Below are 14,324 nucleotides of genomic sequence, written 5' to 3'. Positions count from 1 at the left end.
TTTAGGGTAAATTACGTATTTAATATCTAAACTATTAGTTTTAATCTATTTTAATACCTAAACTTTCATTTTTTTTCAAAATCATACTTAATGTTTAATTTTTGTTTCATTTTAGTATCCGATCGTTAAAAAATTAACGTGTTTAGTACCTAAATTATCAGTTTTGATCCATTTTAGTACCTAAACTTTAAATTTATTTCAAAAATCTAATGTTAAATATTTAACAAGAGTACTAAAATGAAACAAAAATTAAACTTTAGGTGTGGTTTGAAAAATTTGAAAGTTTATGTACTAAAAATGAATCAAAACTGATAGTTTAAGTGTTAAATATTTAGTTTACACTTTATGTTATTAATTTTCATACCGAATTGAGAGAGAGAGAGAGAAAATAACAAAACAAAACAACAACAACAATAACAACAAAACCCTGATTCCCATATGCAATAGGATAAGGGGAAGGTAGGGTAGTAGGCTGACCCCAACGCCAGGTTGAGAGCAACTTCCGTGGAAGACCTCCAGCAGTCAGAAAATTAAAAATAAAGATAAGATGCAAATGCGTGTATAAATAAATAAATAAATACATAGATGAACAGTCTTCATATGCAATCTTGATATGTGCGTCTGTAATGGGGAGTAATCCCTGTAAATAATTCCCTGCAAATAATTCCCTACATAGAAATCTCTGCATATAGACTGAAAATGTAAGACCCAGCTAAATTTAAAAAGAGGAAACATGAATATAAATGATACACAAAAGTCAACAATAGCAAGCTACGAGAAGGAATAAATTCAAATGAGTTAATTCTTAAACTAAGGCAACACTACTCCGATACCCTAGTTCTAAGCCTTCATGCATTTCAATGACAGAAACATGTATAAAGTAGAAGTCATGGAAAGTACTACAAAGACATTAAAAAGAAGACAAAGATGTTACACCCTATGGCTGTGAACCGCACTACTCGACTACCCTGGTCTTAAGTCTCCATACTTTCCTATCAGAGGTCATGTCTTCGGTAAGGGCTAATTCCTTCAAATCAGATCTCAAGCAGTCTTCCCACTTCCGTCTTGGTCGTCCTCTCCTTCTGACACCGTCGACTGTAATCGACTCTACCCTCCTGACTGCATCCGACGGTTGTCGCCTAAGGACATGCCCAAACCATCGTAGTCTTCCCTCCCTCAATTTTTCGGATACAGGCACCACCCCCAAGTACATCCTAATAGCAGAGTTAGGTGTCATGTCCCATAGAGTCCTACCACATGTTCATCGAAGCATTCTCATTTCTGCGGCCTCCATCATCCTTACGTGATCCTTCTTGATTGCCCAACATTCTGATCCATACAGCAGCGCTGTTCTTATTGCCATTCTATAAAATTTTCCCTTTAGTTTTAGAGGCACCTTCTTGTCACATAAAACTCCAATAGCAGCCCTCCACTTTAGCCATCCCTCTTTTATACGGTGTGTAACGTCTTCATCTACACCCCCATCTTTATGTATCATAGACCCTAGGTACTTGAAACAATCATTTGAGGGGATAATGTGTCATTCTATGCATACTTCTACATCTTCATCGTTTTGGTTTCCACTGAAGTTTGAACATACGTAATTAAAAAACAAAACAAAACAAAATGCAAAATTTGAGAGGCCAGTCCTCTAAGCATGGTTTTCAGAACCGGACCGGTTAGCGAACCGGTCATGCTACCAGTTCACTGGTTCAACCGGTCGAACCGGTCCGACCGGTCGGAAGAACCGGACGACGTCATAATTATTTAAAAAATTAAATAAAAATATCAAAAATATTTAATAAAAAATAATTTTTTATATCACAAGTCATATTCAAAGCAAGTCATAACATATATAAGTTAAAAACCATAAAATCAAGTGAACAAAATGATTCAAATTAACTACAACATAATATTTAAGGTAAAACATATTAAATAAATATAATTATATAACTATAATTAAAAAATAAATTTAGGGTTAAAAAAATCATAACAAAATGATATTGTTTGGTTTATTTTTTTTAAAACAATCCCACATGGCTAAGAAACATATAAGAACATCCCAAAAGTCTAAAGAGTAAAAATATGAGAACAAAACAATCTCACATTGCTAAGAAACATAGAAGTGCATCACAACTAACTTCTATAAGAGAAAATAACCTTATTGACCAAAAATGCCTTATAATATACGATTTTAACCAACTTTTTTTGGATTTGCCAAAATGACCAACTAAATCGCAATGCAATCGATAATTCGCAACGCGATCTCCGATATCGCAAATCAGTTTCCAGATTCGCAATGCGAACTTGGACTATCGCAATGCGAACTTGGACTATCGCAATGCGAATATGTAAATCGTAATGCGATAGTCGGCTATCGCAATGCGAATATGTAAATCGCAATGCGATAGTCGGCTATCGCATTACGATTTACATATTCGCATTGCGATAGTCCAAGTTCGCATTGCGATAGTCCAAAATCGCAACGACTGGTGGTATTGCATTTGTTTATTAAGAATTTTCTCTAAAAAGATAGTATTCGCGCAGACGTGTCGAAGACACGTATTACCACGACCACGACCCGACCCGAGACGAGACGAGACGGACGGCGGTGACGGCGGCACGCGAGAGTCCCCCTTGTTCTCTATCACTCAACAAGGAAGTGTGAAAGCCAAACCTTAAATACCATTCCCAATTGTGTTTCCAATACTATGTGGGATTGAGCATTACCAACACTTGTTTCCAATACAATGTGATTATTCAGGAAACAATTAACAATCATGCACCTTAAAACAACTGAATCAGCAACCAATTGCATTAGTATTATACGATTAAATATGTCATAATTAAAAGTCAATCTACAATCAATCGTGATTATTGCAATTTTAAGCAAAACATTCAAAAATAATATCGCTATTTAAGGCTCAATCCCACATAGTATTGGGAACAAGTGTTGGTAATGCTCAATCCCACATAGTATTGGAAATACTATTGGGAATGGTATTTAAGGCTTGGCTTTCCCACTTCCTTGTTGAGTGATAGAGAACAAGGGAGACTCTCGCACGCTGCCGCCGCCGCCGTCCATCTCGTCTCGTCTCGGGTCGTGGTCGTGGTCGTGGTAATACGTGTCTTCGACACGTTCGCACGAATACTATCTTTTTAGAGAAAATTCTTAAGAAACAAATGCAATATCGTCGTTGCGATTTTGGACTATCGCAACGAACTTGGAATAAATCGCAACGCGAACTTCGACTATCGCAACGCGAACTTGGAATAAATCGCAACGAATTTGGAATAAATCGCAACGCGAACTTCAACTATCGCAACGAACTTGGAATAAATCGCAACGCGAACTTGGACTATCGCAATGCGAATATGTAAATCGCAATGCGAATATGTAAATCGCAATGCGAATATGTAAATCGCAATGCGATAGTCGAAGTTCGCGTTGCGAATCTGGAAACTGATTTGCGATATCGGAGATCGCGTTGCGAATTATCGATCGCATTGCGATTTAGTTGGTCATTTTGGCAAATCCAAAAAAAGTTGGTTAAAATCGTATATTATAAGGCATTTTTGGTCACTGAGGTTATTTTCTCATTCTATAAATAATAGAGGTAATTTGACATTCAAAAATATGGAGCCTTTTGGTGAGCATTGAGTGAACTATTCTTTCACTTCAATCAAGCTCGAATTTTAGGATTCAATCGAGCTTCTAATTTTTTTTTTTTAGTTCAAGCCTTTTTGAGTTCAAGTTTCAATATTATATTTCGAGTTTGAGTTGAACTTGATAATTTTTAGTTTGTGAGTTTGAGTTGAGTTGAGCTTACTTTTAAAGTTTTCAAGTTCGAGTCGAGCTCAGCAATACTCGAGTTCGACTTGGCTCGTTTAACAAACGACATTGTTTGGTTTAATTTTTTTTAAAAACAAAAACCAAAAATCTCGTTTTTTCTCGATTTTTCCCGATTTTTTCCGGTTTTCAGCCGGTTCGGTTCGAACGGTTCAACGGTTCTGACCGATTCACTAATAACGGTTCAATCGATTTAGATTGAACCAAACTAAATAACGATTCTCAGTTGAACCGATTAAACCGGTCGATCCGATTTTCAAAACAGAGCCTCTAAGAGATGACAATAAGTTAGTCAAACAGAATCTGAAGTCAGACAAGTTGTCATGTGAGAAACACCAATCCCATGACTAAACACAACGATTAGTGAGTATTTTATTTCAATCAAAAGCTTTAAATTCTTGCCACGTGGCGATCTGGTGTTGGCCTTTCCCGTTTTCTTTGCTTTCCTCGAAAGAACACAAGGTTTGAAAATGTGGGATCTTTGTGGATTTGTGTGTATTGGAATTAGGAAAAGGTGATATTGGATTTTTAAAGTTGCCTTCCCTCATCATTCTTCTTTTGTGTAGTTCCAAGTTTTGGTCCACACACCAAGGGCCTTTTCTCAGTGCCTATTTTGTGGTGTACTTATTCACCTTTCTATTGTAAAGATAAAATAATAATTTATTTTTAGCGTTATTTTTATATTACCATTAATTATATTTATTTATAATATTTAATTATTATAATATTAATTTTATAGATATAAAAAATTAAAAAATATAAAAAATCCGAAAATTTACAAAAAAAGTTAATAAAATTATTTATCTAATTTTAATGTATTTTATCTATTTTATAATTTAATATATTTTAATTAAAAAAAAATGTGGTGCAAACTATAATGCTGCGTTAGATGTGACGTGACAGTGTAGCATATCTCTACTGTAGAGTAAGATTTGGCGCAGATCTCTACAGTGCCAAAATGCGCTACAGTGAAGTAGCGTTGGAGATGGTCTAAATGAAAAGTGTAAGCATTTGTAATTTTGTATGCCTCTTATTTACATTTTTTAGCCCTTTTGATTCAAGAGTTTCGTATTAACTAATTTAGATCAACCTGAGTCGTATATATAACTTTTGTAGTTGGGTCTTTTAATGGACACTTTTTACGTATACAAAGAATCAAACTTGAGATCAACTTTTTAAACAATAAAAATTGTACACCTGACGTTGTATGCGTTCTATTTTTTAATAACCACCCCTAATGCTCTTTCCACAAAAGAGATACCTTGGGTCGTTGGCCCAAATTTCAAAGGCCCATTTTGGTTGAGAGAAACAAAATTAGTCATTAAAATGTTTAAAATTAAGCGTCTTTCTCATCCATTCATTTCATCGTCATTCTCTCTCTTACGTCTCCGCTCTTTCCTTTATATTTCCTTCCTTTCTATCCTTCATCTTGTCTACGCTGGTTTTTTTCCGGCCAATCGGTGCGGGATCTAGCTGATCTGTCGCCGGAACTTTCACATAGATTCCGGCGATTCCATCCTTTGGTCTTTTGTTTTATTTTTTAAAAAAAACTTTAAGCGACAATGGATCCCGAATAGTAAGTTTTATCTCTATTCATATTTGTTATTAATATTTTTATATCGTATGTTATGTTATTATGATCAGGCCTTTGTTTTTATTCGTTCTTTTCTAATCTGGTTGTATTATTCTCTTGTTGTTGGTTTGATGACGTTTGGAATTTACATGATTTCTCGAGTGGTTAAAAGTCAACCCTATAATCATGATTTCTTTGTTTCAGATCTGTTGATGAAATTGAGATGTTCTATCCTATTCTGTTTTCATCATTGTCTTATTCTGTTGGAATTTAACATGAAAAGTTAAATAATGTAATAATAAAAGTGCGATCTTTAGGTGTTCTTTGTTATGAATGCGGTATGTTATGTAAGTTAGAAGGATTTAGGAGGGAAACGGCTCTTAATTATGTAAGATCCTATAGTAAATTGTGGTATATTATGATTTTTTCTAAATAATATTTGATTTTTTGTTAACATGTTGCTAAATGGATTATTGAGTGATGTCACTTCTAATATGATTGAAAATTGAAATTCATTTTGAACTGAGCCTTCTTGATGCGCGAGTAAAATTAGGAACCAACTGATAATGGCGGCTTGGTATTCTAAGGGTTAACTCCGCACATTTAATTTGGTTTTCCGACATTTTAATGCTGACAGCTTTAGTTTGGGTTTCTGAAAAGCATCTCTGTTTGGGGACCTCTTTTGGCAAATCCAATCTTGCGTTACATATGTTAATGTTATAGCTGGAGATATTATGTTTTTGCATCATTGGAACATGTGTTGTTATTATCTGGTTGTAAATTTTGCAGTGACTATCTCTTCAAGCTTCTCCTTATTGGTGATTCTGGAGTCGGAAAATCTTGTCTTCTTTTGAGATTTGCTGTAAGCTTCTTCGCTTAAGTTGAAATTTTTTTGCTTTGTTGCACATACTTAGATGCCTTTAATGTTTCTGTTTGACATTAGACTGTGATAATGATCGATCAAAAAGTTCAACCACTTGTATCGAGAGAGTAAAATATGTATTTCATGAGATCGTTATAGTCGGTTTTGGATTCAGAATCTTGTCATTATTTTTTGTTGTATATTCGAGGTATAAAAAAGGTGAAATTGTGAATATTTCCTGATGGTTATGCAGGACTAAATCTTGAACTGGTTATTTTCTTCTTTAATGCAGGATGATTCATACGTAGAAAGTTACATAAGCACCATTGGGGTTGACTTTGTAAGTAAACAGCCCTTGGTGTTAACTTGGCCTCTAAATGCCTAAAATTATAGCAATTATACTAATTTCTTCTTGTTTAATTTTTCTTATGTGGTAGAAAATACGTACTGTGGAGCAGGACGGGAAAACCATCAAACTTCAAATTGTATGTTTTTACATTTTTTTCCCTTTAATCTGTTGCTTCGAAAAATTTCTGTTCTTAGGTTCTTCGGAGTAGTATGCCTAATAAGAGAATGAACTGTTCTTTAACCGTTTCTATGTTTTCATTTTATAATTTAGTCCTACTAAGTTGCTCGTAAATCTTGACACTTGATAACTAGATAGTTTGCTCTTGATTCATTGTACAGTGGGACACTGCTGGACAAGAAAGATTTAGGACAATCACTAGTAGCTACTACCGTGGGGCCCATGGCATAATAGTGCGTGATATTTTCCTTTCTAGATTTTCTCCCTTTTGTTATTTTTTCCTTTTTATGCCACTTATAATTTTTGAAATCTTCTTTCGTTTTTATTGCTGGCTCCTCTATTAGATTGTTTATGATGTGACCGACCAAGAAAGCTTCAACAATGTCAAGCAGTGGCTAAGTGAGATTGACCGCTATGCTAGTGATAATGTTAACAAATTACTGGTTGGAAACAAGTGTGATCTTACAGCTAATAGAGTTGTGTCCTACGAAACAGCCAAGGTATTTTCCATTATGAAATATATAGCACAAATTTCTCTCTTTTGTGTAGAACCCTGTAGGTTTATTTCAAGGAAGAGCTGTGTGTTTGTCAAATTGTAATTGTTGGTGTTTTACTGCATTCTTCGCCCTATTCCTGATTCTCTTCCTCAATGTTGCTGCTTTCTTCTTTCAGGCATTTGCAGACGAAATCGGCATACCTTTTATGGAAACCAGTGCAAAAGATGCCACAAATGTCGAACAAGCTTTCATGGCCATGGCTGCTTCCATCAAGGAGAGGTATATCCCCATAGCCTTTTTCTTCCAGTTAGCTTTAGCCTTAGCACATAATATGACAATAATGCTAAAAGGTCTCTGGTGGTAACCAAAAAAAAAATACAGTTATATTAGCATGTACAGTCGAGTGGTAGCCATTTCCAATTAGAAAAAATCGTTGAGATTGACAACTCAAACTCCTCTTTGCTACGAAATTTTTGGAAAAAAATCTTTCTTATTGATTGTCAGTTACTTTAGTGTGTTCAGCTCACTCTTTTTGACGTGGCATGCCTGTGAATGCAGAATGGCAAGCCAACCGGCCATGAATAATGCAAGGCCTCCAACGGTACAGATCCGAGGTCAGCCAGTTGCACAGCAGGGTGGCTGCTGCTCTTCCTAAAGACGAAGGTCAACGATGTGTTTCGCAAGCTCAGATTTCTTATTTTGCAGCATGCTGTGCCTTTGGTGGCGTGTAAGATTTATGTGTTTCTTAACTCGATAGATTTATTGAACTTATTTGTTGGGGACCAACCTCATTAGAGGATCTAATTCATTTCTATACGCGTGTTGATGGGAATGGCTTGTACAATGTATGTTTGTTGGTTAATATAATAGCGTTCTTTCTCAAATCTTTTTTTTTTGCCTTCATAATTGTTTTACCAACCAAATATGTCAGTTCATCAATTATCTGAGTTTTTTCTTAAATAAAAAATGGCATTTTTACCATCCAAACCCACAAATCTTTTTAGCAAAAATTATTTACAAAATAAGATTGAATAGAAATTAAGAGTTGTTTATCATACATTCTTAGATATTCGAATGACGCTTTCTTATCAATTAAACTTGGTTTAAGGTAAGCCCATAACTAGAAGTTGTTTATCAATCAAGCATGTGTGTGTGTGTGTTTTTTTTTTTTGAAAAGAAATATTATTTTAGTCATTATTAATATTATATACTGAATTCGATTTTGAACAATTTTATTTTTCATAAAAAAAGAAAAATGGAGACCTAACCAAGTATTGAAGGCCCAAAAACTTTCGGGTTGGCCAGATGAGTTGTCAAGTTATCCAAATAGATCTACAAACTGATCCATCGACAGATCGAGAAAATTCCCTCTCGGTTCAGTAGAAATTGTGTTCTTTGTATTCGTCGAGAGTTCTGAATCAAAACAGAGAGGAAGTAATGGCGGCGGAGGAAGAAAGCGGAGAGTTTTACCTGCGTTACTACGTGGGTCACAAAGGGAAATTCGGGCACGAGTTTTTGGAGTTCGAGTTCAGGCCAGACGGTAAGCTCCGTTATGCTAACAATTCCAACTACAAAAACGACACCATGATCCGTAAAGAGGTCTTCCTTACCCCCGCCGTTCTTAAGGAGTGCCGCCGCATCATCTCCGAGAGCGAGGTTCCTTTTCTCTTCAACACTTTCCCATGTCATAAATTTGCATTTTAAAAAAAAATTCAATTCTTTCCTTCTTACCAAACTGAATCTTAGGGTTTTCTAGGAACACCGGCGAAATTAATATGCTCTTTTGTATTGGAAAAATCAAATTTTCTGCTTTTATCTTATTTAAATTGCTTCCTTTTTCTAGCTGGATTCTAGTGTAGGCAACGAAACCATAACGATTTTATCTTCTTGGTTGATAAGTTAAAAGATTTAGTTTTTGAGTGATAATTGATTATTTCTCTCATTTATGGTAGCTTGGGATTGATGTAGTGGTGGGGTTTCGTATATGATTTTGTGTAGATAATGACGAAGTTGATAATTAATCATCCTATTTGTACTGGAAAATTACATTTTGTTTTTGGGGTCAATTTATGAATTTTTCTGTTTTTAGCTTCTCTAGTTTCTCCAAGGCTGGATTATTGTCTTGGTAAGCAAAGCCATGGCCACATTATGTTTTTGGTTGATAAATTTGAAGATTTAGTTTTAGTAGACAATCGACTATTTCTGTGATTTATGGTAATTTGGGGGTTCATGCATTGCTCAGTAGACTGTAGAGCTTATTTTATGTGCTTGGCTTTATGAGTGTAGATAATGAAAGAAGATGATAACAATTGGCCAGAGCCTGACCGTGTTGGACGGCAGGAGCTCGAGATTGTGATGGGGAACGAGCATATCTCCTTCACGACTTCAAAGATTGGGTCCCTTGTCGATGTTCAGAGCAGTAAGGATCCTGAAGGTCTTCGCATATTTTATTATCTTGTTCAGGTCAGTAAGTTCACACACACTACACAGTATCTTCTTCATTCATTGGATGCTTGGCAATTGGAACCCTACCGGACTTGGCTTACCTCACTCTTATTGATTGCCATTTTATGTTAGTGCAGGACTTGAAGTGCTTTGTTTTCTCTCTTATTTCACTCCACTTCAAGATCAAACCTATTTGAAGAATGAATGATGATATTTAAAAACCCTCTGCCATGGAGATGATCGGTATTTCTGCTTTTCAATATAAACTTCCATTTCCGTTTTACGTACGTTCTCATCGCGATCCTTAAAATGGATGGATGAGCGTCTATTGTATGGTTGTGTTGTTTTGAGTGATTTTGTTGGAAGTACATGGTATCACTATGTTCTGTTATGAAAGCTTTTATTAATGTACTTGTTTGGTTTTTCGTGTTCCAAATCCATTACAATAACTACGAAAAAGCTTGATTAAGTAATCACTTTGGTATCTATTCTTTTTCTAGAATATTTCAACCTCGATATTTCATTTTTGAAATAAAAGACCCTTTGTAGATGAAAATTACTAGTTAACACTCGGTTAATGTTTCAAAATAGAATTCTTTTTTTGTCTTAAAATTAAATATTGGGGTCACAATATTTCAATAAAAATAAATGATCAAATGTTAGGAGATTTTTTGTCACAAAATGTTCTAAAAAAGTGTGTCAAAAATAATTATTGAATTAAACGTTAAGAGGTTTTTAAATGTTATGCTTAACAACAATACAACTAAGTTCAAATTTAATCCATCTTTGGCTTGTACATGCCTTGACTAATTAAAATCTCAGTACAAAATCCTTAAGAACTTGACAGTTAAGCAGACTGTCCAAGAAAAAACAAGCTTCCAGCTCTGTAGATTCTTACAACACATGAAAAATATCTCCAAAAGAGTAGGACCCAAGAATTTACAAACAGAGATTTTCCCACTCGTAAATATGTAATCACATGATGGACATGGGAAATGCCATCATCAGCACAACAAGAACAGTAGGCATCAACAGGGTAATAACCTGAAAAATCTCAGGAAAATGACACTAATCCCCCACAAACGAACCACCTTCAAATTTCTTTTCCCTATCGGCTCTTTAAAGCTGAAGTTTGGAACTTTAATAATCATTCATTCCCCAACTCAAAATCCCACACGTTTGGTCCAAAAATCTTCTTTTTTTCTTGAGGTATGGCAGAGCTAGAGAACCCAAATGTGATGCCAAATCTCATAACGTTTCTGTCTCCTCTTCAAAAAGTGGCTGAATCCAATGATGTAAACCGTGGGTCTTGGGCTCAGAAAATTTCAGTGATCCGTGGCCTAAGTCGGCCAACTATCTCAATCCAAAACTACCTCGACAGAATCTGGAAGTAAGCAAATTGTAGCCCCTCTTGTTTCATCGTTGCATATGTTTATCTCGATCGATTTTCTCAACGGCAACCCTCGTTGCCGGTCGATTCTTTCAACGTTCGTCGGTGGCTCATTACGAGTGTGATGGTTGCTGCAAAGTTCATGGATGGCTTGTAAGTTCCTGAACTCCATTTTTACATCTACTTTTAAAAGTAATGCTCTAAAGTGATCCTAAATTAACTTGATCTCGAACTTCAGGTATTACAACAATGCTTACTATGCAAAAGTAGGAGGAATCAATACAATAGAAATGAACATGTAGGAATTAGATTTTCTATTTGGATTGGGTTTCAAGTTACGTGTAACCCCCCAATACCTTTCATGCTTATTGGTCCTACCTGCGAAGAGAGATGATGTTGCAACATCATCCTCCCATCAACAGCAACAATTAGCTGTTTAAGGTCTTTTACTTTTTGATGTGTTAGATCTGAATGCAGGTAGATGCAACAAAGACGATGATAGTGAATTCACTATTCTGTGCTGCCAGAATGAACCCATGTCACATGTATTCTCTATTTTTCTTCTTTTGGTTTGTTGTGTTTAATTTATTTTTATTTTGGGCTCAAGTGCCTCAACTTGTTTATGTATTATGTACATATGGGAGCTTCTTTCATTACAGTCTGGTTATCAATGGCTACTGTTTTTTTAGGTTCATGATTGTGGCTTTACAGTGGCGAGAATTGATGGAAGGTGCTAGGACAATCACATTTAGGGATGGCAATGGGTCGGGTCGGATTTTTGGGTCACCCGACCCGACCCGACTCGACGAAATTAAGGTTTCACCCGACCGACCCGACCCGAATATATGACTTAGAAACCCGACTCGACCCGAAATAATAAAAAAAAATATATTTTTATTTAATAAAAACAGTGACTTAATTGAATATATATATATATATAAAGGGGTATTATTGTAATTATCCCTAAATATATAGGGTAAAATTATATATATTTTTCGGATCGGATCGAGTCGGATTTTTTCCACCCTAAACCCAACCCGACCCGAACAGTGCATTTAAAAAAAAAAACGACCCGACCCGAACCCGATTTTTTTTAAAAAAAAATCCGACCCGATCGGGTCCCGGTTGAGTTGCCATCCCTAATCACATTCTTTGTTCTTAGGTGTTTTCTTTTTAGTGATCCTGTGTTACATTCTCGACATTTTATAATTTTATATTTCTAAATTTATAATATAACTTTTAAATTTTTAATACGTAGACACACTATTTATATATATATATATATATATATATATATTACATATATATATATATAAATTATTTTCGTTTTATTAAAACAACATTTACATTTGTTTTTAGGTCCAACAGTGGCCCAGTACAGTAGCCCGCGTAGAGGATTAGGGTTTCACCCTGTTTTATGCTTCCAGCCGCCGCTCAATGACCGTTGGATCTAGGTGAGATCCAACGGTCCACAGCAGACCCATCTAGGGTTTCATCTTGTTCGAGACCTAGCCCGTTCCAGCGCCGTTTTTTACACCACATGTCCCAGTCAGACTCCCCACGTCTCACGCCTCTGGCCACGCACACAATGGTCACCGGATTTCACGACAACCACCAACAACATGCAAGGATCTCGCACAGTCAATAGGCAAATATTAGAGTCCTATTAGGATTCAAATAGGTCCAAAAAGAGAAAATCGAGGCTATAAATAAATGTAATCAAACCCATTTGTAACTACGGATTGAAAGAGGAAATAAAAGCAGAAACTTTCGAAGCAAATCACGAGCATTATTCAGTCTAAACCGAGACGTTTGTTGCATTTTTGAGAAGAACAAAAGGTAAAGATCATACCTTTCTTTGTTTTGATGGCTGGCATGTCGCTCCTTTCGCGTTGTCTTTGATTTAAACCCCAAAAGAAGTATTTTTAGCCGATGAACAAGGGGCGTTTTCATGATCTACTTCCGTAGATCTAGCCCCCGAGGCTTGATTTTTTGAAAAACTATCTGGATTTTTGAAACGAGGAGGGAAATAGCTTTTAGAAAATCAATTTTTTTCGAGTTTTGCCGCCGATGGCGGCGGCGGCGGCAACGCGTCGCGGCGAGGCGGCGTAGGGTGCCGGAATCTGGGCACCAAGAGCACGGCAGCTTGTGTTCATTTGGATGAACAAAGAGAGAATTTGAGTGAGGGGGGCTCTCGACGAGAGAAGAAGAGAAATGAAACTTAAAAAAATGTTTGAGTCATATAGCCCATCGACTCATAACCCCAAAAACCTTAGATCCACGTGTTTTCTAAAGTGGGTAAATCACTCTTTCGGTCCCCTGCTGTGTTAAAAGGCCCCATTTTCGTCCCTAAATTCATTTTAGTATTGGCCCGTAATTTTTATTTTCTTTTAATTTGGACATCTAATTCTTTTTCTTATTTAATTCGACCCTTATTATTATTTATGTATATATATATTTTATTACTTAATTATTTTATTTTTAATCTATATGTATATATATATTTCATTTATTGATTTTCCTATTATCTTTACCTTTGTTATTATTATTTATATTATATTTATTATATTTCATGTCATTATTTATATATAGGTATGTAAATGTATTATTATTATTTTATTTACTACGTTTTATTATTATATTTTGTTCTGTACGTTTTTTAACTTTATTTTAGTTTCCTACTATTATCTTACTAATATTATATCTTATATATCTATTTATATTTTATCCCCTAGGCCTTTCTTTTGTCTGCATGTACTATTTTTTTATATATTTTATTTATGTTTTTTCCTTTTGATTTATTTAATGTTCATTTACTATTATTATTTTTATCTAATATTTTCGACCTTTTTAATAAGAGTTTCAACTAATCAGAGGTAAGTTTAGGGATCGCTATTTTACCTTTTAATTTAAAGTTACAATTTTCTTAATTAAAGACAACTGGAAATTATGTAGTACCGAAAGGGCAGTTTAAGGGTGCTAACCCTTCCTTGACTGTAACCGACTCCCGAATCCGACACATCTTTGGAAAGACGCAAATCAGGTAAGTAATAAGGTATCCGATCAACCCATTTATTTTTAAATAAATGATCGGTGGCGACTCCAATCCATTTTCCTAAGTCGAAGCCCAATTTCGGGGGCCCAACCGAAAGACGGTTACGACAGACTCCGCTGGGGACAG

At 35.4% G+C, this 14,324-nt stretch overlaps 2 protein-coding genes and 1 pseudogene across 2 annotated transcripts; all 3 read left to right on the top strand.

Moving 5' to 3' along the window:
* Positions 1 to 5,184: 5,184 nt before the first annotated feature.
* Positions 5,185 to 8,189, top strand: LOC120208400 (ras-related protein RABD2a-like). Its single transcript, XM_039207685.1, has 8 exons — positions 5,185 to 5,426; positions 6,213 to 6,285; positions 6,578 to 6,625; positions 6,723 to 6,770; positions 6,973 to 7,044; positions 7,156 to 7,311; positions 7,484 to 7,587; positions 7,867 to 8,189. Exons 1-8 carry the CDS (start codon positions 5,413 to 5,415, stop codon positions 7,961 to 7,963), a joined length of 612 nt encoding a protein of 203 aa, XP_039063616.1. The 5' UTR covers positions 5,185 to 5,412; the 3' UTR covers positions 7,964 to 8,189.
* A 464-nt stretch (positions 8,190 to 8,653) lies between these two features.
* On the top strand, positions 8,654 to 10,182 carry LOC120208399 (protein mago nashi homolog). The gene is made up of 3 exons (XM_039207684.1): positions 8,654 to 8,964; positions 9,595 to 9,771; positions 9,891 to 10,182. Exons 1-3 carry the CDS (start codon positions 8,746 to 8,748, stop codon positions 9,948 to 9,950), a joined length of 456 nt encoding a protein of 151 aa, XP_039063615.1. The 5' UTR covers positions 8,654 to 8,745; the 3' UTR covers positions 9,951 to 10,182.
* A 703-nt stretch (positions 10,183 to 10,885) lies between these two features.
* Positions 10,886 to 11,575, top strand: LOC120208479 (annotated as a pseudogene).
* The last annotated feature ends 2,749 nt before the right edge of the window (positions 11,576 to 14,324 follow it).

The sequence above is a fragment of the Hibiscus syriacus genome, unplaced genomic scaffold (assembly GCF_006381635.1).
Source record: "Hibiscus syriacus cultivar Baekdansim isolate YM2019G1 unplaced genomic scaffold, ASM638163v2 tig00016563_pilon, whole genome shotgun sequence".
Taxonomy (NCBI): Eukaryota; Viridiplantae; Streptophyta; class Magnoliopsida; order Malvales; family Malvaceae; genus Hibiscus; species Hibiscus syriacus.
This window is presented reverse-complemented; position numbering and strand designations above follow the sequence as displayed.

Bases quoted from the DNA above. Each gene is read 5' to 3' on its own strand.
- LOC120208400 (XM_039207685.1), top strand. The intron at 7,312-7,483 runs GTATTTTCCATT...TTCTTCTTTCAG, and splicing joins TGTCCTACGAAACAGCCAAG to GCATTTGCAGACGAAATCGG. The intron at 7,588-7,866 runs GTATATCCCCAT...CTGTGAATGCAG, and splicing joins GCTGCTTCCATCAAGGAGAG to AATGGCAAGCCAACCGGCCA.
- LOC120208399 (XM_039207684.1), top strand. From the start codon at position 8,746: ATGGCGGCGGAGGAAGAAAGCGGAGAGTTTTACCTGCGTTACTACGTG. The intron at 8,965-9,594 runs GTTCCTTTTCTC...TTATGAGTGTAG, and splicing joins GCATCATCTCCGAGAGCGAG to ATAATGAAAGAAGATGATAA. The intron at 9,772-9,890 runs GTCAGTAAGTTC...ATGTTAGTGCAG, and splicing joins TATTTTATTATCTTGTTCAG to GACTTGAAGTGCTTTGTTTT.